At 44.6% G+C, this 27,650-nt stretch overlaps 1 protein-coding gene across 1 annotated transcript in view; it reads right to left on the bottom strand.

Moving 5' to 3' along the window:
* Window positions 1-27,650, bottom strand: part of EHD4 (EH domain containing 4) — an 87,464-nt gene that overhangs the window by 54,896 nt on the left and 4,918 nt on the right. The window contains exons 2-3 of the mRNA XM_007081786.2: window positions 10,852-11,028; window positions 1,373-1,470 (exon numbers count right to left, since the gene is read on the bottom strand). Of these exons, the coding sequence (XP_007081848.2) occupies window positions 1,373-1,470; window positions 10,852-11,028 (275 nt within the window). The remainder of the gene's footprint in view (window positions 1-1,372; window positions 1,471-10,851; window positions 11,029-27,650) is intronic.

The raw sequence follows: 27,650 nt of genomic DNA, 5'->3' as shown, positions 1-27,650 counted from the left end.
ATTCAAGGAGTTGTGAAGAGTTATCAGGGACAAGTGGAAGCAGCAATTCATCTGCTCTGTCTTTTCCCTCCTAGCAAAGCTTTGAAGGACTAGACTTTGTTTCAAGGGCCAGGGGCACCTGACCTGCCTCTGTGACTGCGGGAATCCAACCTAGCACCCTCCCAGCCAGGCATCTCCTCACTGTGAGCAAGCTATGTCCTCGGGGCCGCCCCTGATGGCCCCTTCTCCAGGAGGGCGGGGGAGAGAGCAGGCCCATTCTATTTAACCACAGTGCACAGGGCTAGACAAGGTTAGGGCTCAGCCTTGTTTTCAGATGGATGAAGAAGCCCAAATTCACCATCCTTCACAAGCATTTTCTACTCTCTGTTCATCTCTGAACACCTTCTAGTCTCTCCTTCCCCACTGCAGGCCTCCCTTAGGTAGTTCCTACTTACCCTCCAGGTCTTGGCTCAAATGTTGCTTCCATGGGGCATCTTTCCCAACACCCCAAGGCCAGGCCAGGTCCCCTTCCACCCTCGACACAAGGCCCTCATCTCAGAGCACTTATCCCAGTTCTCTCTCTCTCTCTTTTTTTTTTAAGTTTATTTATTTATTTTGAGATAGAGAGAGCACAAGCAGAGGAGGGGCAAAGAGAGAGGGGGACAAAGGATCTGAAGCGGGATCTACACTAACAGCAGTGAGCCGGGTGCGGGGCTCGAACTCACGAACTGAGAGATCATGACCTGAGCTGAAGTCAGACACTTAACTGACTGAGCCACCCTGGCACCCCTCAGGTCTCATTTTCTGTTTCCCTATGACGACTCGATTTACATCTGTCTTCCTCATTAGAACATTAGCTCCTTGAGGGCAGAAACTAACCGTACCTGTTTTTGCTGCATCCCCAGCACGCAGCATAGTGTCTGGCTCCACAGATACCAATAAGGGCTGACTCATCACAAGGGTGCCACAGAGGCCACGGGCCATGTGCCAACAGGGAAGGGAGGACGAACAGGGGAAGGGCTTCTCTCCCTGGCCGTGACTACCTACCTCCTTTATTCCCATGTCTAAGGGAATGGTTAGTAGTGATATGCATGTCCCCTCTGAGAAGATTTACACGAGGTAGGCACTAGTGGCAAATGGCAGTGTTTAAAGGAACGAAGAGATTACCAGAAAGTTTTTCAGTTGAAATGAGAACCTTTGATGCCATGCATCCTGGTGGCTTCTCAGAGCCCTACAGCTCTGGACACCTGAGCTTCCCAGGGCTGCTGGAGGCATCCTGGTTGAGGGAGTGGGGTGGGGTGGACAGAATCTGACAGAAACAGAAACCCTCCCCTGGCATGATAGCAAGCCTCAGCAGCAGCAGAGGAGGGTTGGGACAGGGGTGGGCACTGACCTCGGCTGATGCGCTGCTTCTCCCCAGACAGGATGCCGGGACTGTCGATGATGCTGATGCTCTTCAGGACCTGATTGGGCAGCTGGGAGCACATGAATCTGGAAGAAAGGGATCAAAGGTGGGATCAGGAACTACATATCTCTGAGCTCTGAAGAGTTCCTTGGCCTCTCAAGGTTACCGACATGGTCTGTACAGCGGGAACTTGCAGGGCATTGACAGCACCTCCACTGGGGCCATGGGGACGGGATGCCGGACCCTTGGGCAGGTGTGGGAAGGTGCCTTGGTACCTGCTGCCACCAGCCACCAGATCCTTAACTGTTAATTTTGATTTGAGCTGATATTTGCTGAACACTTGATGTTTACAAACATCGTCTCATTTGTTCCTCACAGGAACCCCTTGAGGAAGAAATTCCTGCTAACATCATAGAAGGTAAGTAACTTACTCAGCATCACTCAGGGCTGGAACTTAAGCCTAGGTTAGCTTGACCCAAGCCCGTCAGCATCGCCTGCCCCTTCTCCAGGCTTCTCCTTGGCCAAACATCCCGGGCTTCTCCTCCCCGGGGAATCTCATGACTCCTCCAGGGTCACTGCCCACTGTCCAAGCTCCCTGCCCGGCTGCTGCCCACTCCCTACTGGGACAGTGGAAGTACCAGTGGCCTGGGGGCTCAGCATCCAGGCCGGTGCCCATATGGCTTCAGGCCCAGCACAGGGCAAGCACCTGTGGGTAATACCCCAAATCCTCCAGGTGCTTTGGAAACCAAGGGATACCCTAAGAGTGGACAGAGTGGCAGGGGTGGGGAAGAGTCCTGGCCAAGCGTCTCAAGCCTCTTTCCTTGGCCCTCACTTGCCTGTCACCGTCTCTTCCTTCTCATCCCGATCCTCCTGCTGTCAGCTGCCCTGGTTTCGGCCTCACGGAAGCAGAGGGGAGTGGAAGAAAAATATGGCCTGTGGGTCAGCAGACTGGGTGCAGGCTCAGCTCAGCCTTTGTCAGAAATTTGCTGTGGGATCCTGGACAAGGGCTTCCCAGCTCTGGGCCTGTGTCCTTATGTATAAATGGAGACACTTGGACAGGGACTGGTGAGGTCCTTTTTAGCTGTAATACTGAGTAACTCTAGAGTAGCGGAAGGAAACACTTTGATACTTTTTCACCCAGGCAGCAGGGCTCAAGGTGGCTCTCTGGTAGGCACTGTGTCTGTTCTCAGGCAGACACTGCAGAGAGAGTGCCTCCCTTTTTCCTGTATTGTAAATGGCTAACTTCTGCATCTGTGTGGGCAGAAAGCTGGAAAACCCTCTGTGAAAGCTCAATTCTTCCATTCAGGGGAACTGGTGGGATCACTCAGAAAGTAAATATGCTGGGAATGCAGGACAGGGATGCCATGCTGGCCTTCACAGTGCACACGGGGCCGGCACAGCCCCACGGGCAGGGTGGGGGCGCAGCCGCATGGCGAGAGGTGGGCAGTCCTGAGCAAGAGGTACAATTACTGACATTTCAAATCAGCTTGTTTTGAAGGTGCTCAGGACAAGTTTCCTACACTACACATTCTTTCCTACCTTTTCAAGTCAGCCCAGGAAAATGTAGGAAAAGATACTATCATCATTTTGCAGCTGGAAAAGTTGAAGCACAAAGGAGTTATGACATCTTGAGGTCATATCGTTAATGCATGGCTGGCTGGAGACCACAGACTAATATTTCTGATGTCAGCTGAGTAGAACTGAATCCATAAAGTTAAAAAGCTCACAACGTTAAAAATAAAGGGCCAAGTTAATTTAAGAAAAGCCCCTCATTTCTGATTTTCTCCTGCCCATCGTGCATCCTCCAGACCTGTAAGTAAACCCCGCTGCCCAACACTGGGAGAGCAGACCCATGAAAATAAAGTACACAGAGATAACGAAGCATTCGTTCTTTGTAAGTTCACAAAGAAAAAAAAAGAAAACCACCGCATGTAATGCTCTAGAATCGAGGTAGGAACAGAGTTCTGAGCACATCCGCAGTAGACCGCGTTTCTTGTCAGTACCGATTCAGTCTCTTACCACAGTCCCATCCTTTTTATTAGATGGCTTGAGGTATTTGACAGTGCCGAAGAATCGCACATATGCGAAACTATTTTACGTAAAGTATTCCTGTGAGAGGCTGACCTTTCTCCAAAACCACAAGCTCACACTCAATATCAATTTTTCCAAAACACAAAACCCCTAGATTCTAGTGTGAAGTTAACAGAGGGATTCAAAATTTATAAACTGTCCACTCCCTCTCTGCAAAGTGACAAACTGTCGACAACTCCCCTGCCTCCTGACTCAACAGCAGAGACAAAATCTGTGAGCCACAAACCAAGATGCGGTCAGATGTGGTGACATTACCACACAATAAACAAGACAGCAGGCTGAGTGGCCCACAGGGGTAATTGCAGAAAAAGGGAGGAGGGGGAAGAGAAGGGAGGAAGGAGAGGGGCAGGGGAGAGGGGGGAGAAGATGGGGGGGGGGGGAAGAAGAGCAGGGAGCTCTCCAGGAGCATCCTGAGAGGGCATGGTTGGGTTATGCGTGTAAAAGCAGACTACACTCCATGAAAGAAAGCAAGGAAGCCTCGTGGGGGAGGGGGAAGGACTGGGGTGATGGTGGTGGGGGTGGGGGGCAGGGGTGGGGAGGTAGGGGGGGGCACAGAGCAGAAGTCAGCTTTCAGACCCCCATGTGGGGGCAGGCCTCATACACTGGGGTTGGAACCACACATATTTTCTTAAATAATTATATTGTAACCAGAAAAAACCCTAATGGAACACTAACTTTTAAGCTTTAAGAAAGCAAGGTAAAAAAAAGGTTATTTAATGGGTGTCTTCTTGTCAGCCCTCGGTCAGGCCTTTCTTGCTTATGTTTGTGTGCTGAAATGTTCCCAATCACAGATTTGCTATCCCAAGATGGATTTCCTACCCTTGCCAGAGTGACTAACATAAATGTACCTGTGCCTTGCTTTCTACATTTCACACAAAATACGCAGACATGTGCTGGCTAAGCCCAGGAGCCTCACAGAAGCCATTACGGAGTGTTTCCTCATTCAGGGCTGACCTGATGCATCTTGTTCTGATAAGAGGAGGGGAGGATGAGCCCAAACCCTGTGCTTGACCCGCATTCCCTGCCACTCCCACACCCCAAAGGCTCAGGGGTAGCAGAAAGGGGGCTGGATAAAGGAATAGTCTGGGCTATAAGGTCTTGCTGCCTAGTAAAACAAGGAAGTGAGAGGATCAGCGATTTTTAAGTTGCCTCTAAATGCTAGCATTCCAATTCGATGATCAATATTTAAAAAGAACCAGGCAGTGCCCTAATGCTGCTTTTGGTTTCCAAGCAATATAGTGATATCTAGCAGTTACAGTAGTAATAAAATGGCACAAACATTTACTGCCCACTCACTATGTATCAGGCAATGCTCTAGATACTTTCTGTAGACATTAACTCACTTAATCCTTGCCACAACCTGAGAGGTAGGGGCTGTGCACTGCCATTTACGCAGGAGGAGACTGGGGCACATGCCAAGTCACATGGCTGTAAGGGATGGAACTGGTATCTAACCCACTAGTTTGGACTCAGGCCCAGGTTTTCGACTACTAGGCTGCTACCAGCATTTCGTGCATTTGAGCCACTGCTCTGTGCCTTATCATAGAGGGCGACATTCCAAAACAAGGGAGTGACGTGCTGTAGCCCTGGAACTCCCCACCCGAGGCTCCCTTGTGACTTGCTCTGGGCCCACTGCTGGAGGGCCTGGAAGCAGAAGCCCTTGCTTACTCACGTTGTAAGCTCTAGGTGTCTGAGCAATTCTACCAGCCCCAGAGCTCCCAGGTTGTCATCAGGTTCAAATAAATGGATGCTGACAATGGAGAGAGTATCGTGCAGTTTCAAAGCATCTTCTTCAACCACAGCTCACTCACTGATTAGAGTAAGGCATAGTAAACAGCACACCAGACACAAAAAGACTTTGACAACCAACCCATGATAATTGTTACATTAAAATATCATAGTTCTTGTTACATGGTCCTATCACAAAAGCTGATCTAACCTTCCACTGCCCAGGAAGAATTTCACATCCAGACTATAAAAAGCCCACAGTTACCTCTTAGATTGAATCTTACAGAATTACCACTGTTACAGAATTACTTACATCTTTTACAAGTAAAAGATGGTGGAATATTGGCAATTTCATGTGGTCCAACCTAAGGATGATACTTTTCTAAACCAAGCCTCTCTTTCCTGACTCCCACAGCAGAGAAGTCCAGGGAGAAAGACTGGTTTTCTGGAATGTCAGGGCCAGGACCGTGCAGGCAGCTGCCAATGAAGAACTACGGTTAATGACCTGGCAGCTACCACAAATCTTGAGGTTAAAGATTAATGGGAAGTGCTTCAGGGGGATTATTATGGATAAGTATGCCATGAAACAAAGAAGTAAACAAACAAAGCCAGTTAATCATTCAGATTTAAAAAAAAAAAAACAAATTTGCTGGTGATTCTTGGCAAAAGTCTATTTTCCTTAATCTCTGAGGCTAAATTAGCTGACAGAGCCAGCTTGTATCTGGACTGATGCTGTATACTTGAACTACATCTGTTAAAAAAAACTCCCAATGGGACTAAGTGACTATGTAACATTCATATATTTAAAAAACAAAACAAAACAAAACAAAAACCTCCACTGCTAAAGTCTCATTTAATTACAGAGAGGCAAAAAATACAATATAAGTCCAAAATTACACATAAGTATTCTATTATTGCTAAATCATCATGCAAATGTGAGATAGTGGGGTTTTTGTTTTTATCACCACCATCATCAGGACTGGCTAAATGGACGGGTGCACAGAAGTACCCTTCAGATTCCTTTAGCTCAAAATCCCTAGGGCCACTGATAAAAGTTACTTTTCAAAAGGAAACAGAGGCAATGAGGAAGTAAATGAGATTAAGAATTTCTTCTGTGGATGACTACAATTATTTTTTTAAGTTTATTTATTTTGAGAAAGAGAGAACATGAGCAGGGAAAGAGCAGAGAGAGAGACAGAGAGAGACAGAGAGACTCCAAAGCAGGCTCTGTGCTATCAGCACAGAGCCCTATGTGGGGCTTGATCTGGGATCATGACCTGAGCCGAAACCAACAATTGGACACTTAAACTACTGAGCCACCCAGGCGGCCTGTGGATGATTACAATTTAAAATTAACACTAAACTAGATCCTAAACGAAAAACAATGTCTGCGGCTATCTGGACTAAAAAAAACAAAACAAAACAAAACAAAAAAACCAACAAAACAAAAAAAACCCCAAACCACCCTGTTTAGAAAAGTAGATTAAGGGAAAAACATAACATCCGATTCAAAAGCAGACTGGTTGGGGGGAAATGTCAGATGCCAAATGTGACACTTCTAGAACTGACCAAAATACCCTGGAGCCTCCCAGGACTCGTGCCCTCGGGTGGGGCTGGTTGTCCATCTACTCCTGTGTGAGCTGGAACTGCCTCCTGATAACAGGCTGTGGAGCCATTCCCATGGAGCAGCTCCACGACAGGCCTGACTGTGGAATCCCTCTCGAAAGTAAGGTAGCATGGTGGAGTTTCAGAATGTTGCATTGAAGTTGTTTTCAGGGGTGCCTTGGGTGGCTCAGTCGGTTGAACGTCCGACTTGGGCTCAGGTCATGATCTCACAGTTCGTGAGTTCGAGCCCCACATCGGGCTCTGTGCTGACAGCTTGGAGCCTGGAGCCTGCTTCGGATACTGTGTCTCCCCTTCTCTCTGCCCCTCCCCTGCTCACGCTCTGTCTCTTTTTTTTTTAAAGTTGTTTCCATAGAACTCTTGTTGTTCTAGACTCAACTCCTTTTACTGTTTGAGTATGGAATTTCTATAATTTGAAGCTGCCTTCTGGGAATTTGTCTTCTTTTCTCAAAAGTGTACATAGCCCCTCTGTTGCTTTCTTAGAAACCAGCCTTACATGTTGAAATGCAGGCTGCACTGGCTTGCTTAATGCTTTGAGGCTGGTGTCACCTTGTGAAGTACCAACTAACCTCTTTTAAAGATGCCCTTGGGGGCATATCTTCAAGCCATGCCCCGTAGTGAGAGGGCCAGGGTAATGAGACCTATCCCGTGGGTGATGGTAGTTGCTTGGTGGGTCTAGGGAAAAAATTCTCCCCTGTGGACAACCAATTCCCATTCCTACTAAGTACAGTTATTTTGACCTCGTTCCCAGAAAGTATGCTGTGTAAAAAGAAGTTTGCCTGCCTTTACAGCTAGCCTTGCTGGTGTTCCCATAGGGATGCTGTAATTACATACATACATTTGAGTGCCCTGTGCTAATTGATTTAAAAAAATGTTTATTTAGTTTGAGGGAGGGAGGGGGAGGAAGAGAGAGAGAGAGAGAGAGAGAGAGAGAGAGAGAGAGAGAGAGAGAATCCCAAGCAGGCTCTGTGCTACCAGCACAGAGCCCAGTGTGGGGCTCAATCTCATAAACCCAGAGATCATGACCTGAGTCGAAATCAAGAGTTGGAGGCTTAACAGATTGAACCACCCAGGTGCCCCAAATTGATTTTTTCTTACATAAGCCTGGGGGAAACAACAGCACTGTTGTGTGGCTATGTCTTAGTCATACTGTTTACTCTTAAGTGCGATGAGGTACATCCCTTACACGTGAGCCTCACATATGCCTGGCCACCAGCATGGCTAGAACAGAAACTTCTTTGCCAGGGCTTCATGAGGTGGAGTGTGGTAGGAGGGAAGAGGAAACTGAATTCTAATCTTGCCTCTGCCTTTTCTTGGGTAAGTCATTTTACTTCTTTGCTTTCAGTTTTCTCATTTGTAAAACAGCCACGGTAGCACTGTTTTATTAACGCAGGAAAAGTAGTGTATACGAAATCATTTATCTCTAATTTGGGACATAGTCATCACCTTTATCATTATGGTTAATGGGTTATATTAGGGACAGCCTTAAAAGTTAGGGAGCAGCAGGCAGTGATTCTCAGTCCAAATGTCATTCCATTCGGCCGTTTGGTGGTCACTAGTTGGGACTCTGGGCCATATGGCCTGAGCTCCAATCCCAGCATTGCCGCATATCAGCTGAGTGACCCTGTGGAAGTTAGATGAACTTCTATGCATCAATTCTCCCTGTCTACATTGGGGATAACAGCAGCATGCATGTCACAGAGTTATGGTGACGATTTACAGCTAATATGCAAGTAAAGTACCATATCTGATACCCAGTAAATGCCATATATTATTTGATAGTAGTTTTCTATGTATTCTCAATTTAATTAACACTTGATTATATAAGGCATGGATTATTTTCAGCAAGTTTTAAATCTCAGATAATGGACCTTGCCATTCAAAATTTTCTTTTTTTAAAAAAAAAGTTTATTTATTTTGAGAGAGAGAGAGAGAGCACAAGTTGGCTGGGGGCAAGAGAAAGGGAGAGAGAGAATCCCAAGCAGGCTCCACACTGTCAGCACAGAGCCTGATGTGGGGCTTGATCTCATGAACCATGAGATCATGACCTGAGCCAAAATCAAAAGTCAGACCCTTAAATGACTGAACCATCCAGGCATCCCCCCAAATTTTCTTAAATGCTTCTTTTCCATACTCAGATATCTGCTGTAGGTTTAGGACTTGAAAAAAGATAAATTTGTTGGGAAAGTAAATCATCTGCCAAAAGAAAACAAGCCAACAGCCATTCTTCCAGGGTTTTCCTTTGTGAACATGGACTCCATAAAATAGTAATTTGAAAAAAGTGGCAGCTTATTTCTTTTTTAAGCCTTCGTTGGGCAAAAAGAGAGTAAGACTAAAGGCAGTGGGAATGAAACCACAGGATCCCAGGCGATCTTCCATGGAGAAGGACCTTGTGCCCTGCACTTTCCAGGCCTCTGGAAGCATCTGGGGCCAGTCTTGAGACAGGAGGCCTGGCTGTAGCCTGCTTTCTGACCAGGATGCCCCAGGAGGCCCTGAGTGGGGAGCTTCTTGCCCCACCTCCCCTCAATTGTCTCAGGAGACCCTCTGGTGTTCTCCCACCTGGGTTCTAACCCCTACTTCTCCCCCAGGAGAGGCTCTGGTGGCAACCAAGGCTGTTCTGGAGATGAGGAGGAAGTCCCTCCCAGAGCATCCTGCAGGTGGAAAAAATCATCTGGACAGTATTCTGTAAACCACTGTCAGCAGTAAGATGGAATTTCTCTGTGAGCCCATCTACATCATCTGTGCATTTCTATTTATCCCACTGCCATGCTCCCTGGCTGCCATTTGGATGCCTCCTTTAATTTGTGATAAGAGCATAAGAAAGCCAGTAGAGCCCAGTTTTTCCCAGAGGCACCTGGGCTGCCCCTGGCAGAGCCACCTGGGCTCTTTGTGCCTGGGCACAAATTTATCCCCTAGTCCTTGTGAATGGTGCCTTCTGGAGCTGGGTGATGGGTGCCTCAGCCTCTGGGAGGATAGCAGTTGGCTGGAAGCCTTTATTCTTATTTTCTAAACCATCTAAAAAGAAGTATAGTTCAGGACTTTTGTCTGTCAGCTCTTCCTAAAGGGGTTGAGATGACCCCTCCCTGGCTTGGCACCCCCACAAGCCCACTCCCCCAGAGTAACCAGTCTAAGGCAGGAGATTCATAAAAGAGGGGAAGGGAGAGGTGAGGGGTATGGCAGGAGAGAAGAAAGGGAAAAGGTTTAAAAAAAAAAAAAAGCTAGGAGTGACAAAGAGAAGGAAGGAGAGGGAGAGAAGAGCAGGTCATGTCCAAGAGCGCACAGCTACTTCCAGGACACCTGCTTGCCTCCACATCCCTCTGTATCACTGGGAGCTCTGGAGAAGGGTACAGGGTGGTATAAATAAAGCTCATCTCCAGTTAAGACAGAATCTGAGGTGTCCCATGACTTCACATCTGTAATATCATGAGCAAGTAACAAAATGAACTTTTCATGTGGTTTTGCCTCTATTTCCCCTGCCCTTGCCTTAATGAGTAAGGAAGCAGCTCAGAGTGAGGGAGTGAGAAGCCTAAGGGGCAGCCAGGCAGGCAAGGTGACCTGTCCTGGAATAATCAACAGGCTGAATGTGGGGGTCAGGCGAAACCCAGGGGTCATCTGGGTTAGGTTCTCTGTGCAGGACGCCCCAGCACACCATGCCTGAGAGGTGGCCATGCAGCAACCGCTTAACACTGTCAGTGATGGGGAGATCACTTCCTCACAAGGCAACTGGATCCATTTCTGTGCACATGAAACTATTAGAAATTTATTCCTTATACTGTGCAGCCTTATAATGTCTAATCCTGGGGATTAGCTCTGTCCTCTGAAGCTACCCAGAATGGGTAATAAATGATCATTTTCTATGATAATCTTTCAAATATTTGAATACAATAAGCATATCCTCTATAGCTTCTCTGTTCTAGAACAGACATGCTCCATTCTGTTTTTGAACCTTTATATGTAATTGGCAAGAATTCAAAGAAAAGGTTTAAACAAAGGTTGACCAAAGATAGCAGTTTGCTGGTCCTTACCGATTCAGGAAAGCATTTCCAAAGCGACTAAGCTTTCGGAAGGGCTTTTTGGGGTCCACGACTAAAGCGTTGCCTGGGGTGCTGCCCTCAGTCTCCCCGTACATCACAGCGATGAAGGAATCGGTGGTGGGCTCTGGGCCAATCCTCATGCCTGGGAAATCTTGCTCCAGTAAGTATCTGGGAGGGAAAAAGAAAAGAAACTTGGCATGTTGTCACAAAGCAAGAGGCCAGGAAGCTTCCTGGGGCTACCAATTTTTAACATAATCATTTAAAGCCCTAGGAATATAGACCCCAAGAAAAGGAGAATGACTGGCATTTTACTCTTTTACCAATGACAAATTTTCAAAGCTTAAAATCTACAACCTAAGTCTCCCCCCACCCGTATAAGAGGCTTTGTAACAGGTCAGACATCTTGTAGACTTCCAGGAGCTTCTGAAAATGTACCTTTCCTTAGCACAATTCCTGTTTCAGGTTCCATGGGCACCATAGGCACCACCCCAGGGAAGTGTACCCAGCCAGCTCCCGTTGCATCCTGCTAGAGCCTGCTCAGGACCACCTCCATTTGGGAAGTGTTCCTGTCCTTCCAGTGTGTTGGGCACACCTCTGTGGGCCCAGGACACCCTGTGCCTGCAGCCATCATAGTGTTTACCAGGGGCACTGGACTTCACTGTTTGTGGGCCCTTGCAGGCTGGCCCGTGTCTATGGCTAGATGCCTATTCCCAGCACCCAGCACTGTACCTGCCCACAGAGGGCACTCAGTGTAGTGAATGAAATAATGAACCCTTTGCCTCTTTGTCACTAGCAATCAATGTAGCCGTCACATCCTCCCTTGTGCATTTTACAGCTCCCTTGGGTTCCTGGAGGTCATGGCCATGGAAGATGATCTCCAAAGAATTCAGCAGCAACAGAGGCTGCTATGGGCAATGGGGTTGAAGGAGGCAGAGGGCAGGGGTTCAGATTAAATACTGCCAGGGCCATTACTAGCCTTATGTGCGAATTGGAAAAAGATGCTCCTTCCTCCAGGTAGACCCAGCCCTGCACTAGGATTTACAGCTTGGCAAGCTAGCTGGATTCCACCCCCGCCCCCACATGCCCCTCTGGCCAAGTGCCTTCACGTGGCTTAACCTGTACAACTGCGCACAGTGGGCCTAGCAAATATCATTGAGGGCTCTTATTTTAGGGGGCTGAGAAGACCAACCCATGTGATACAGGCCAAAGACTGGCTCAGTGGGGTTGTGGCAAGGTAGCCAGAAGTAGAGTGGTGGGGAAAGTCTGCTTTCTGTGGGAAATGCTTGAGCCCTAACACAGCTCCCCTCCACCACCAGCACTTCATTCAGCTGAAGCCACTCAGAGCCCCTCCCTGCCTCCCTCGTGACCAAGATTTCCTTTCCATGAGGAAGGAACCCACTAAAGAGTAGTTATGGCAGGGAGGTGAGCAAACACTACTCCCTCCTTCCTTTGCAACCATGAGAAACATGAAGAAAAGAGTATTTTGGAATACATTTCCCTCATCCCCAAGCAACAGATGGAAATGCAACAGCTTCAGAGAACACTCCACAGTGACTGTCAAAAATAATGGGGGGGGGGGCCGGGAGTGGTGGAGAAGAATCCCTGTTTGAGGTGATTAGGGCAGGGCCATGTCCCAGCCCCTCCAGGGAGATGATCCTTCACCCTGCACAACTTTCTCCAGCTCCCCAATCCTGCAGCCAACAATCTATTTGGTCCTAGCCTGGAGTGCCTAGGCATTTAGGCCCCTAGTCCTAGGGGTGCCTGGGTGGCTTAGTCGGTTAAGCATCTGACTCTTGGTTTCAGTTCAGGTCATGATCTTATTGTTCATGGGTTTCGAGCCCCTTGTTGGGCTCTGCGCTGACAATGCAAAGCCTGCTTAGGATTCTCTCTGTCTCAGCCCCTCTTCTGCTCACGCTTTCTCTCTGTCTCAAAATAAACAAATGAACTTTAAAAAGTAAAATTAAGAATAAATGTCCTGACTGATCAAATTTTGGCCCAGAACCTGTGATTTTATTTCCAGGGATAGAAGGAACTGCATTACCAACTGTCCAACACAATTTTGCCATCTTTCTAAGAATAAGAAATTAGGGGGGCTCCTGGGTGGCTTGGTCGGTTAAGCGTCTGACTTCAGCTCAGGTCATGATCTCACACTCCGTGGGTTCGAGCCCCGCATCGGGCTCTGTGCTGACAGCTCAGAGCCTGGAGCCTGTTTCAGATTCTGTGTCTCCCTCTCTCTCTGCCCCTCCCCTGTTCATGCTCTGTCTCTCTCCATCTCAAAAATAAATAAACGTTAAAAAAAAAATTAAAAAAAAGAATAAGAAATTAGGCCACCCCTTACACTTACGTTTTTTATGTCAACAAAATTGAAATTGCTTAGCGATCTTAGCAAGCTATATTCTAAACATCTAATTGATCTCATTGCTAGTTTCAATGTCATCCAAAGTTTCTATCTTTCTGTGAAGTTGTGGAGCACCAGAATAGATAACATTTAAATATGTCCCCTACATTTTGAGGAAATGTGAAAAAACAATCGGATAATAGCACAGCATTTACCAAATACTCACTATTTATGTGGAGTACAAAGGCCCTCCACACACACAGTTGTTCAGTTGTTCTGAGTGTTGTGATCCCCGTAACACTCTGAGGTGGGCACATTTTACAGTTGGGAAAACTGGGGCATCAGAAAGGCTAAGCAACTTGCCTAAAGTCACACAGTAAGTGTTTCAGTGGAAATGGAATGCAGGCAGGTGGACCCCAGGTCTTGTGCTGTCTCCAGATAATGTTTAATTAAAAAAAATTTTTTTTTAAACATTTATTTGTTATTGAGAGACAGAGAGACACAGAGCATGAGCAGGGGAGGGGCAGAGAGAGAGGGAGACACAGAATCTGGAACAGGCTCCAGGCTCTGAGCTGTCAGCACAGAGCCTGATGTGGGGCTCGAACCCACAAATCACAAGATCATGACCTGAGCCGAAGTCAGATACTTAACCAACTGAGCCACCCAGGCGACTCTTGTTTAAATTTTTTTTAATGTTTGTTTATTTCTGAGAGAGAGAGAGAAACACAGCATGAGCGGGGGAGGGACAGAGAGAGAGGGAGAATACAGAATCTGAAGCAGGATCCAGGCTCTGAGCTGTCAGCACAGAGCCTGATGTGAGGCTCGAACTCAAGAACTGCGAGATCACGACCTGAACCGAAGTCAGACGCTTAGCCGACTGAGCCACCCAGACGCCCCATCTCCAGATAATGTTTAAACCTGGGTTTGAGCTGGTGGTTTGCTCAGAGATGAGGAGCACAAGGGGGGTTCAGGGCCCTCATGCAGAGGGTGGCACTGGCCACAGGCAGCACCATCTTGTATCTCCTCAAAAGTGAGAGATAAGAGCTCTCCCAGCTGTCTTCCGGCATGGTCCTGGGGCTGCCCTAACAATGAGGGACCAGCTCTCCCCATTCTCCCTAGAAAAAAGCTGCACAGAGAAGGAGCTACTTTTCAGAACATGTTCAAATTTAATTTTTTAAAATAATTTCAGAACTTTTTCAGGCACCTAGTGGACTAATAAATAAATACGCTTAGGAACAGAAATGTTCATGTTTACAAATTCTTGTGAAATTCGTCACAAATCTTAGAAATACTGGTGGAAGTCAGCAACAGCATCTCACGTTCTGTGAAACTCTAGCACTTGTAGAGTGTACGTAGAGTGTGTGGATCTCACATGCACACATGAATGTGGAATTTAGGTTTTACAGCTCCTCTGGGATCTCAAGTCTGAAGTCATTCATCAGCAGAGCTAGAATTCAAGTCCAGAGCACACCCCTCCCAAGTCCACTTAGACCTCAGCGCCCCATGGCCTGGATGAAGCTATATGCCAGGAGATCTGAGATCTGTGGGACAGAGGAAGGAGGATGACCGAGGAGAGGAGCCAGGACTTAGAAGAACAGCAGCCAGTGTTACCAGGCTCCCCGCGGCACACACAGTTCTCACAAAAGGGTTATGTTCAAGTATTGGTTTGAAACTTGACAGGCACTTTCCCATAGAATCAACGTTAACAGCAATGGCTGGCTTGCAAGATAGGCTGCAAAGGTCACACACACCGATAAAATAGACAAAGCAGTCAAGAACTGTAGCACTACCTTTTGGGGGAAAACCCGATGTTGAGTTCCACGTTGGGGGGCTCTCTGCAATCTTGCCCCTTCTCACAGCCTTCCTAGGCATGGGCAGGGGGAGGGCCCTCCAGCTCCAGGACCAGGGAGGTGAGGATGGGGCTCAGGCAGGGGTGGAGGGGCCAAGGGATGCTGTAGTTCAGCTATGGGTCCTCAGTGGGGCAGTAATTCACATGTAAAGGTGTATAAGTCAGGCCATCATCGTCAAGGAGAGTCTTAAACACTTCCTGATGTTTTGTTTATATAGAAGCACAGGAATTCCCACTAACTTTGTAATAATAGGGGTTTCAGTGAAAACCCTAAAGTATGAAATTGTTTAAAGAAAAGTGGGTGTAAAAAAAAAGAAAAGCAGGTGTTTTTTTTTATTGTTTTTTTTTAAAGTTTATTTATTCTGAGAGAGACAGAGACAGCAGCACAAGTTGGAGAGAGAGAGAGAGAGAGAGAGAGAGAGAGAGAGAGAGAGAGAATCCCAAGCGGGCTCTGTGCTGGCAGTGCAGAGCCCAATGCAGGGCTCAAACTTGCAAAAACTGTGAGATCATAACCTGAGCTGGAACCAAGAGTCAGAAGCTTAATCGACTGAGCCATCCAGGCGCCCCCTTACTTTTAAGTCATGATGTGATCGAAGCTAGAACTTCCTAAGTAGCAACCCTACCAGACGGAACTTTAATACATTATTTTTCAAGTATACTTAAATATACTTTGGTATATATTTGACAAAGAAATATTTGCCTTCTACAGCAGAGAAGCAGAACTAGGAAGAGGTATTGTATAGCTTGCTCACATTGTTAATTCGCTTAGTGATACTTTCTCCCACAGATAATCAACAGCCAAAATTCAGTGTTTAATTTCATTATGAAAGCAATACCAATTAAAGACATAATGTATTAACACTGAAAGAGCTCATAATACTCAACACTAGTGAAATAGTGTAGTAAAATAAACACCTTTATATGTAGTAAAATAAACACCTTTGTATATAATCAGGTGGTCTAACCTCACTGAAAAGAAATTTGATACTTTGTGTTAAAAGCCTTTAAAATGGGGATAGTTCTACTTTTTGAAATCCTCAGGAAAAATCCTAGGTACATGAAAAAGATTTTTGTGTGAAGATATCCACTGCAGTATTATCTATAATAGCAAAAAACTTAGAAAAAAAATTGTGTTCTCTTTCCATGGCTCTCCCATAATATAAAGTTCACTTATTGTATTTAAGACTTCATATTCCCTATGTCCACCTGGTAGAGTTATGCTGCAGGAAAGCAGGGCTTTTAGTCTCTGTTGTTCACTAATGCTTCTCACTTGCTTGTAACAATTTCTGGCACACGGGTGAGGTAATGAATGTTTGAGTGTCTGATTCCACTGGCCTTTATACCACCTTTTCAATAGGCCAATGCTATTCCCACCTCAGGATGGCTTGGAGGGCCCTCCCGCAGATATCTGCATGTCACATGGCACTTCCCTACCCTGACAGAGTAGCCTCTCCAGTCTGGTCCCCCTGCCCACCTCCCCATTACCTACTCAGAGCACTTATCAGTAGCTGACATTCTGTCATGTTCTTGTTGGCATGTCACTGTCCCAGGATGTTAGGAGCACTTTGAGAGATGGGCCCTCGTTCGTCTGGGTCACCACCATATCCTGGCATTTAACATGGTGTCTGGCACATAGTAGGTGCAGAACCAGTGTCTGGGGACCAACCAGCTTTCTCCTCGCCCTCATCCAGGTGGCCATCTGGCTCTGGCCTCCGTCCCTCACTTTTCTGCCTCCTCATCACACCTCGTGTGGACTCTGGCCACTTAGTTCTGCCCAGCTGCCTTCCAGCCTCCCTCTCCCCCATCTGTCCTGCAAGATCAGATTCCTCTTCTAAAGCACCACTTTAACCCGACAGCCTTCACCAACAACCCAGTCCTTCCTGGATGACTTCCATTCCCCCCACAAGCCACCCCCTCCTGCCTTGCCCTCTGGGTCCTTGCTCCTCAACTACTACAGGCTCTCTTCCCTCCTTGATTAGTCTCTTCCAGGGAAATTTCTGCCCCTCACTTCCCTTATTTCATTCCCTCTGTTTGGCAGAGAATCATGTCTCAGGGTCTCTACTCTCTATCCTACTTACTCTGTCAAGTCACTTTGCAAAACATCTCCTCCTGTGGGCAGTCCTCCCTCCCTGAGCACTCCAGGACTGTTTTTTTTTCTGGCCACTCCCCAACTTCCCTTCTCTTGGGAGCACCTGGGATTGGTGTTATTTGTGGGCCTAGCTCCTCTTTCCTGATAGGCTGACATTTCCTTCAGGGCGCACGATCCACATACTCAGAACTCTGGAGCCCCAAACTCTCTTAGGAATCATTTGGCTCAACCCTGGGTCTTTATAGATGAAGAACCTGTGGATTAGAGCAGGTAATGACTTACTGGTCAGACTCGCTCTGTGCAGGGCTTGGAACCTGGGGCTCCTCCCGCCTGGCCTGAGGCTCTTTTGCTTTTACACCAGGCTCAGCCCCATTGCTCTGGGCTTCCACACAGCCCCCATACAACGCTATGTAGGACCTGTCAGATACATGACTTAATATATGACACTCTAAGCTGACTTCCCACAGGAATTTTACATTGGAGGGTGGTGACACTCAGATACACTTATGTCACACTGCCAGGCAGGCAGGCAGGCACAATCCTATGCAGCGAGGGAACTAAGAACAACCAGGGCACAGAATATCCAACACGAACAACGTGAGAAGAAAGCAATGAGGTACAAAACCAGCAACCTTGAAGAGTCTGAGTGGATCCCGAGGTACGATGTACAAAAACAGGTCACCCACAGGCACAAGGCTGACCAGCTGTGTTAAACTTTGACATATCAGAGGCTTTCTCAGAGCTATAAGCTCCGGGGACTTGGTGGTGTTATCTGCAAAAACAAGAATTCAAAGGAACAAGAGGCCACAGGAAGACTCTAGAAGAGCATCACCGTAGTTCAGAGCCAACAAGCCCACTGCACAGGCATCCTGTGCATTAGATGGATTTTTTGTCCCAGGCTCCACCTTGTTCTCCTTTTCCTGTGTTCTCAGAAAGGGCTGCCACTTCCAGTGGTGATTACTCCAGGAGTCTCGAGCCAAGCCGTCAACGTGGAAAAAGACAGACAACTGGGATTCCAAGTAGCTGGCGGGAGGGGTTAGTGGGGAGGATGGGAGATCTGCCATCTCCTCGTCCCTGTTTGTGGAAGACCATGGCATGGCCTTGTCCCAGTGGCTCCTGGGCACACTGGCCCAGCCTAGGTTCAAGGAGCTGATCTCATGCAAGAGCATACGTGGACAGAGTCTTTTTCCTTCTATTGCTTACATTAGGAAAAAAAAAAGATTTTTAATGTCATAGGGAAAAAAAAATGTCACTTGTGACAAGGGGAAAATAAATCTTCAGGACAATGAAAGTCCCTCAAAGTACTCTTCTCAAAGACGGGCTTAAAAATGGGGTGCCTGGCTGGCTCAGTCAGTAGAGCGCACAACTCTTGATCTTGGGGTTGTGAGTTAAGGCCAATGTTTGGTATAGGGATTACTTTAAAAAAATAAAACCTTTTGGGGCACCTGGGTGGCTCAGTCGGTTAAGTGCCCAACTTCGGCTCATGTCGTGATCTCACGGTTTGCGAGTTCAAGCCCCGCGTCGGGCTCTGTGCTGACAGCTCAGAGCCTGGAGCCTGCTTTGGATTCTGTTTCTCCTCCTCTCTCTGCCCCTCCCATGCTCATGCTCTGTCTCTCTCTGTCTCTTAATAAGAAATAGACGTTTAAAAAAATTAAAAAAAAATAAAACCTTTAAATCTTTTAAGAACGACTGAAAACAAACAAACAAGGTGCATTATTCAATGATAGACTTCCAAAACTCTAGCTGCCAATTTTTTTTTAAAATTTTTTTAACGTTTATTTATTTTTGAGACAGAGAGAGACAGAGCATGAATGGGGGAGGGTCAGAGAGAGGGAGACACAGAATCTGAAACAGGCTCCAGGCTCTGAGCTGTCAGCACAGAGCCTGACGCAGGGCTCGAACTCATGGAAAGCGAGATCATGACCTGAGCCGAAGTCGGCCGCTTAACTGACTGAGCCACCCAGGCGCCCCTCTAGCTGCCAATTTTGTCTCCCCTGGGTATTCATCCAGGCATTCTGTCTAGGTTCTGACTTATCCTTAAGATAATAGAAAAGGCATTAATTATTTTAGTAAGACAGTAGTCTCCCCTTACAGAGGGAATACATTCCAAGCCCTTCAGTGCATGTCTGAACCCTATATGCACAATGTGTTTTCCTGTTACACGCACCTATGATAAAGTTTAATTTATAAATTAGGAACAGTAAGAGATTAACAAAAATACCAAATAATAAAAGAGATCAGTTATAACATTAAACTGTAATAAAATTATGTGAATGTGGTCTTTCTCTTTCCCTCAAAATATCTTACTGTACTATTCTCACCCTTCTTGTGATGACATGAGATGATAAAATGCCCACGTGAGAGGAGGTGAGGTGACTGAATGCAAGCATTGTGACACAGCATTAGTACCATACGTCAAAAGGAGGATCATCTGTTTCTGGACTGCGGTTAAGTGAAACCACAGAAAGTGAAAGAGTGGATAAGGGGTTGGGGGAGGCTACTGTATACCTAACTTTCGAGGACTTGTTGTGTGAAGTCTTTATCTGAAAAGACTATTTTATCCTAAGCACTTTATGGGGTAGGTTCTACTTTTATCTCCATTTTATAAGGAAAAAATTAAGGCTTGCGTAGGTTAAGTGGCTTTGTAGAACCTAGATTTCTTACTAGTCCTGCAAAAGCACTACCTGCGCTAAATCAGAGCTTGAGAGGCTGAGTGAGCCTGCAACAGGTTACAGGAATGAGCTCTGTGAATCATAGCAGATATACAAGTCTAAGACTTTTTAGTAAGTATTCAGGAACCAAGTAAGCATTCTAAAAAGTAATATGCCACATCTATTTGGGGTGTTTAACGAGCATTATTTTTAAATTTTCAAACCAAAATCTAGAGAAATGGCTTGTGTCATGATGAGATTTTTAGGAATGTTTGTGCATACATTGGCATCTGTAGATAGTTTAAGAGTTCAGTTCATTGATAAGGACTGGGACTTTTTTTTTTAAATTTTTGTTTATTTTTGAGAGAGAGAGAAACTGCGAGCAGGGGAGGGGCAGAGACAGGGAGACAGAGAATCCGAAGCAGGCTCTGTGCTGTCAGTGCAAAGGCTTCAAACCCAGGAAGTGTGAGATCATGACCTGAGCCAAAGTCGGATGTCCAACTGACTGAGTCACCCAGGTGCCTTCGACTGGGACATTTTTAAAAAGAGCATTCAACTAACTGCAACGGTCATTTTTTTCTTTCTTTTGAATATTAGTTACTAAGGCTTTTGGCCAAATAGATGTGAAAGAAATATATAAAGCACAGCTTTTCAGTTCAGTGGAGAAGCAGTTGTATTTTCTTATTTTAAAATCCAAGGCTGTGAGTTTAAATACATTTCAGTTTAGAGTAAGTGTTGGAAAGCTTTACGTAATGTGTTCTTTATTGATATTACTCCGTCCACCATTTCACTAGGAGAGTAACCGAAAAGAAAGGGTTAGTCCTTCAAGTTTGATTTGTGTTGAATCTAGAAATGATGTTTCTAAAGCAGTTTCCTTTGTTTATCTTCATGCTCAATACCAAGAAATGGAAGAGAGAGAAGAATCAAACGTGTTATCGCAAAAGTCTTATAAAATGGTCAAGAATATATAATGTTTTCCTAGTAAGTTACCACCACCACCACCACCACCACTTCTGGACGCCACCAAACAACAGATTATTATGAAACCACACTGTACAGTTTGTTTATAAGGCATTTCACACATGTTTTATCTCTTCAGCCTCACTGTGGTTGGAGCAGGTGTTTTAGCCCTGCTTAGGACAAGGTAAGCAGCTTGCATGAGACCGCATTAGCACAAGATGATGACTACTTCTAACATTTTGATATATTTCCATCCAGTCATTTTTCTGTGAATGTAATTTTTTATTTATAAAATTGGGATCAAAATGTTTAAATACTTTTGCATCTAGATTTTTCACCATTAGTTTTGCCTTGTGCCATCAGAAATTACTTGAAAACAGGGGCACCTGGGTGGCTCAGTTGGCTAAGCGTCCGACTTCGCCTCAGGTCATGACCTCGGGGTTTGTGGGTTTGAGCCCTGCGTCGAGCTCTGTGCTGACAGCTCAGAGCCTGGAGCCTGCTTCAGAGTCTGTGTCTCCCTGTCTTTCGGCCCCTCCCATGCTCATGTTCTGTTTCTCTGTGTCTCTCAATAATAAATAAACGTTAAAAAATTAAAAAAAAAAAAAGAAATTACTTGAAAACAATTTTTTAATGGCTGCATACTATTCTCAGATGAATTTCCTGTATCCTTACTCTTGGGCATTGATATAGCTTCCCATTTCTTGCTATTATAAATCATGCTGAGATAAATATCACAAACATCTCACGTCGTTCAAAATTTTAATCTTTTTGAGTTACTGAAAAACTAAGCCAGGCCAAGCCTCATTTCCATTTTAAAACTCTATGTCTTCCTTAAGTGTAAAACCTAACTTTTATTTTCATTTTTGTTTCTCCCTTAGTTAAATCATGGACATCTTATGGCCAGGGCTGCTTGTTCAGATGACATCATCTTTGAAACTGCTGTGCCTACGAAGGAATCTACATTAGCCTGTGGGATCAAGAAACTGGAATTTGCTGGATAAAGCTGTTTCACAGTTCTATTTTTCCAGCTATGAATGCTATTTAAACCACGCAGGGCTGAGATGTGCTTAAGGCACACTGCTGTCTAACATGTGCCTGTACCCGGAGCTACTCAGGTCTGCCTTCCATGCTATTCTGGAAGGAGGGCAGGAGAAAGAGAAGGAAAGAAAGGGAAGGAGATGAAAGGGAGTGGAGGTTCACTGGAACAAAAGGCAACATGCTTCTCCATTTTTTATAGTCCTGTTAATTTTTCCAGTCATTCATTTGCTCACACATGAAGATCTATTAAGTGTCTTCTATGTTCGGTGTTGTAATTTATGAATGTGATGACAGACTTTGTTTAGGTTGATCTGGGAGCACTGGAAGACTACATGAGGAGGCTATAGAACACAGCACTTCCCAAAGTTACTTAACCATAGAACCCTTTTTGAACACCTATTAATAATCTCCCATAATTGCCTTTCATAGAACACAGGGTTAAAAGTAAAAGGAAAAAGCTCAACATCTGTTCTAGTTTTTTCTTTTCAAATGAAATTCTTTTCAAATTAGTAATAGAAAGATAATTTCTTAATGTGATTAATTTATAAAATATTAAACCAATAACTAACATCACATCTTAGGGTGAAATAACAAAAGCACTATCATCACAATTAGAAGCTTGATATGGATGTGGCTTCCTAGTACAATAAAAGATGAAACAGAAGAGGAAAAAAAGTAATCATGAATATAATCGATACAGTTGTCTATCTAGAAAACCCAAGAGAATCTACTGAAAATGTCAGAATGACTTCAATCAAATGAACAGATACGAAACAAAAATGTGTAAAAATCAGTAGCTATCTTGCATACTTGCAGTACCCATCTAGAAAATATAAAGGAAAAAAATCTGATTCATTAAGAGTGAAGGAATATAAAACACTTAAGAACGGCATTAATAAGAGTATACAGAACCTATATGAGTAAATCAAACACCTTTCTGAGAGGTATAAAAGGACTGAGTAAGAGCCATGCTGAGTTCCTGCTTGGGAAGAGCAAATACCAAGATAAACGCAGTTCCAATACAAATGGATCCCCAAGGGATTTTCTGGGAAGAATCTAATAAAGTAGTTTTAAAGTTCTTCTTAAAGAATAACTGGAAATGATGATTGACAGTATTTAGAAAATAGAGAGAAATGAGATCAGAAGGGTCTGTGTTACCATTTAATTAAAGAATGTTTTAAAATGACAATCCTTAAAACAGTATGGTCTGGGCATAAGAATCTACCAACAGAACAACACAACAGGAGTGAAAGGTTCCAAGAGATCCCAATATAATTCATTGTGTTTCCAAGTGGATTAAAGAGTTAACTATTGGAAAGATTTTTTTAAATTTAAGGATTCTGTAATATTTAAGGATTTTCCAGGGACATCAAAGACATCATCAAAGAGGAAGAAAGTGTTTGAGTTGACCACAAATATTAAATATATCTCCATGTCAAAAATCATAAAAAATTAAAAAGGCAAAGCTCAAACTGGAAAAACATAATTATGACAAAAGACTAAGAACCATTATTGAGCAAAACATTTAAATATCTACAAGATAAAATGTAGTTGGGGCGCCTGGGTGGCTCAGTTGGTTGGGTGTGCAACTTTGGCTCAGGTCATGATCTTGCGGTTTGTGAGTTCGAACCCAGTGTCAGGCTCTGTGTGGACAGCTCAGAGCTTGGAGCCTGCTTCGGATTCTGCACCTCCCTCTCTCTCTGCCCCTTCTCTCTCTCTCTCCAAAATAAATAAACATTAAAAAAAATTAAAAAAAGATAAAATCTAGCACTCCAAATGAAAATTGGACAAAGTTCACAAACAACTCTCAAAGAAATAGAGATGATGACTACACATTTTAGAAGTTCAACTTCACAGTAAAAAAAAAAAAAAAGGCAAATTAAGAAAAATTTTTTCCTATCACGTTTATTTGTTTTTAATAATAATGCCTAGTTTTACTGACAGTTTGGTGAAATAATAATCTTCATATTAGACTCTGTGGTGGGAGTCTAATTTGGAATAACTTTTCTGAAAAAGGAACATATGTATATAGACATAGTCAGAATAAAACATGTAATGTTCTATTTCATGTGCAACCTTGGATGGCAAGTAACTTGTTCTGCGAGTGTTCTGCAAGATGAGCAAAGATTTCTAATAATTTTAACTTGATAAACGAGCGATGTCTTGCAACACAAGTAGTATGTGATGCTGAATATCACATGATCACAACTGAACCAATGGTTCTTGAAATTCGCTTTGATATATAAGTGCTTTGGATTATGAGCATGTTTCTGGAATGCGTTACGCTCGCAAACCAAGGTTTTAGTGTAAAATATGTATTATTTATATGTTATATATATGCATGTGTGTATGTATGTGTGTATATATATGTGTGTGTGTGTATATATATATATATATATTTATGTATAAAATCAGGAATATATATAAACCTGAAAAATATTTATACCTTTTGATGTAGTAATTCATACTCAGCAGAATAGGCTTTTTTCTAACAGGAAAAAAAAAACTAGATACACAAAGATTTATAAGCCAAGAATGTCCACTGCAATATTATAGATAATAGCATAAAATTAGAAACAATGTTCCAAGCTGTATGATAGACTAGGGTGCAGTCATGAAAGCTATTTCTGAAGATTACTTAAGAAAAAGTTTCATATCATATTAAGCGAAAAGGGCTGTTTATTAAATTGCATTTTTTGCATAATTACCCGTTTTGTAAGCATGACTTCCATGTCTTCACCTAGGTCATTTGTTAAAAATGTGAACAGATGGAGCTTGGACCACTTGCCATAGAAGGGCCATCAAAGTGAGACTCTCTTCTGGTTTGAGACTGATCTACTTCTCAAGCTTAAATGGTTCAACTATCATGATTCCATTAGTTGAACCTTTGTCTTTCAGTGGTTCCCAAATATTTCCTGCAGGAAACTACGTAAGAATTACTCTGAGAGGTGGTTTATAAAAACCAAAAGCAAACCAAAACAAAAATAGGTTTTTGACCCTCTCCCACAGAGATTCCAATTCAGGGGGTCTGGATTAAGGCCCTAGAATCTGTTTTTGGTCTCCCAGTGATTCTGTCCAGCAGCCAGATCCAGGAACTATAGCATTCTAGTTCATAATTTTCCAAGGTTTTGAAAAATACTGAATGTCTTCTAGAAGTAAGCTTCTAAATGTGAGTTAAGGAAGAGAATTTCATAATTAAAAAACAAAAACAAAAACAAAATACATTTCCCCTTACATTTCTCCTAATCCTGTGGCATGGCTGCCATTTGTCAGGTAGATGCTGCAACAAGTGAACAAGAGGTTAACCTGCAGTGTCTCCCAGATGTGATTACTGCCACCAATACCACATTCACCCTGTCCTGGCACCCCCACTCCCCTGCTCCGAGCCCGGCCTCTTCTTAGGTTTCTGAAATACCAGCTACTCCCTTTCTATAGGCCCCTTCCATCTACTTATAATAGGCTTTCACTGGAATGCCCCAGACCAGGGCACGGCTCCTCCCCTCCAGTACCCAGTTGCTGAGAGTTTTCTGTATTTGACACTTTGCCTCCCACTCATTCCTCAACCCACCGCCACCTGGCTTCCATCACCACCACTTACTGGCATGGCTCTTGCCAAGGTCACCCTGGCTCCTGATGGCTAATCCACTAGATCCGTTTCAACCCTTTTCCCAGAAGCATCTGACCCTGTTGACCATGCCTCCTCTTTCTGTGGCGTTTGTGAGGGCTGCCTGACGTCTCACCTGTTTAGCAAATGCTTTTCTTTTTTGTCGCAGCACCCTGAGGAGCCACCTTTCCCCGCCTCTTAGTCCACATGGTTTGGGGGCTGACCACCCCACTGCAGGCATGGGTATTTCATTCCCCTGGCTTGAGGAATTGGTTCATGGATGGATACCAGGGCTAATCAATGAGACTCAAACCTAAGACTGTTGCAGAAACCGTTGGGAAAAAGGTTCCTTTTTTCCCCTTGGGGTTGCTGAGCTGGCAGAACGTGAGTCTGGATTTGGAGATGGCCAAATGCCCACCCCAAACTGCCATGAGAAGGAAGCCAACATGAAGAAGGCAGCAGAGCTGAGAGACAGAGACCAGATGGCGCCACTCGGAGTCCTAGGCCAGGCCTGAAACCAGCACACCCCGGTCTCATCGGTTTCATGAGACAACATACCTTTTTACTTAAGCCTCTTTCAGTTGAGCTTCTGTTAATCACAAGCAAAAGAGCCCGACAATGGCTCCAAATTCCCATCTTTCCCTGGCAGTGACTCCACCTCTCTGGTGCCTTTTCCCCGTGTCTCCACAGTAACTCTTCCTTTTACTCCCAGATCCATATGTCCAACCCCTCGTGGACTCTACACCTGGGTGTCCACTTCAACATGGGTTTAAATGTAAACTCAAGTTATGCCCCCACTCATCCTCTCCCTGTGTCCACATCTCAGTGAATAGCTCCACTGCCCACCCAATTATCCAAGAAACCTGGGCCTCATCGTTGACACTTCTTGCCCTCATTTCCTGGTCTCGTTTGGGCAGCTAATTCTGGCTCATTCCTCAGGGCTCAGCTTTTAGGCTGTGTCATCAGGGAGGCCTTTTCCAACCTCCAAGCCTGAATGAAGGGTCCTTCCTATGCTCCCATCCCAGCCTGCACTTCTAGTGTCATAGCTCTTGTCACTCAGAGCCCTAATAGCTTGTGCATTCTTATCCATATTCCCCATGAAACTAAGTTCTGGGATAGCCAGGCCCTTCCTGGAAACCAATATTATTTGAATAAATGGACACTAGGATATACACGTATGATCTTATATATTATAGATAGTCCATTCTTCTGTAAAAATCAAATATGTCGGCATTTCAGAAAGATCCACAAAGGGCATGGTGTTTGGCAGAGCAGACTATCGCTTCCAGGGGCCCCAGTGCCTAGCTGACAGTAAAACCACTAAACTGGGCTCACGGTGTTTCCTTAACAGGATTTTCTTGGTAAAACTAGGCTGACTCCTAGGGAGTGCCTTCACTTCTCTTTGCTTTAATAACTGAGTCTAGAGTTTATCAAAGGGATGAAGTAGAGCTTTGTTCTTTAATAGAATCTATGCTCCCCTTTTTCTGAAAATGGGGCCATTTGTCTGCTTCAAGTTTTCTGATACTCCTCATATTCTTCATAACTTCTTAAAAAGTACCAAATACAGTTCTTTGAGCACAACTACATGTTCTTCCTAAATGGCCCTGCCATCTGTTCCCCGACCTGGGTATTTACTGGGTCGTGCCTGTGCAGCCCCTGGAGGGTTCCTCGTCCTCTGGGCTTGAATCCCCTCAAACACCACAGGGCTCCCTTTCCCGTCTCTGGATCATTTGTTTTTGAGAGAAAAGGAGAAAAAAGACTAACAGCTGACGAGTTCTGCTTTCTGTGAAAGTTATAGCAAGAGTCCCAAGAAGTGGGTCTATCACTTCCTGATTCTTTTTCTTGTTCTAATCCTACCAAAAAAGGCCGTTTATTGCCCAAGGCATTTTTGCCTTCCCGGCCACCAGCTTCTTAATGCTTCAAACTGTCCATAAACTTTGTTTCCACACTTGCATATGCAACTCATGCCCTCTTTCCCCTCTAGGAACACTATATTTAAGTGATATTTAAAGTTTTAAAACACAATTACTTTATCAAACATTTTATAGGAAAATATTATAATTTGATTTTACTAACTTGAGTGTTAAGAAGAATGAACATGTTTGTACACTGACAAGAATATACAGGGGAAAAAACATATTGTGGGGATTGTGTGATAGCTATTTGTACTCTCAATTCCTTCATATCTACTCCTCAGTTCCTTTCCTTCATGTGTTCTTTTTTTTTTTTTTTTTTTAAGTTTATTTCTTTATCTTGGCGAG

Source organism: Panthera tigris, chromosome B3 (assembly GCF_018350195.1).
Source record: "Panthera tigris isolate Pti1 chromosome B3, P.tigris_Pti1_mat1.1, whole genome shotgun sequence".
Taxonomy (NCBI): domain Eukaryota; kingdom Metazoa; phylum Chordata; class Mammalia; order Carnivora; family Felidae; genus Panthera; species Panthera tigris.
This window is presented reverse-complemented; position numbering and strand designations above follow the sequence as displayed.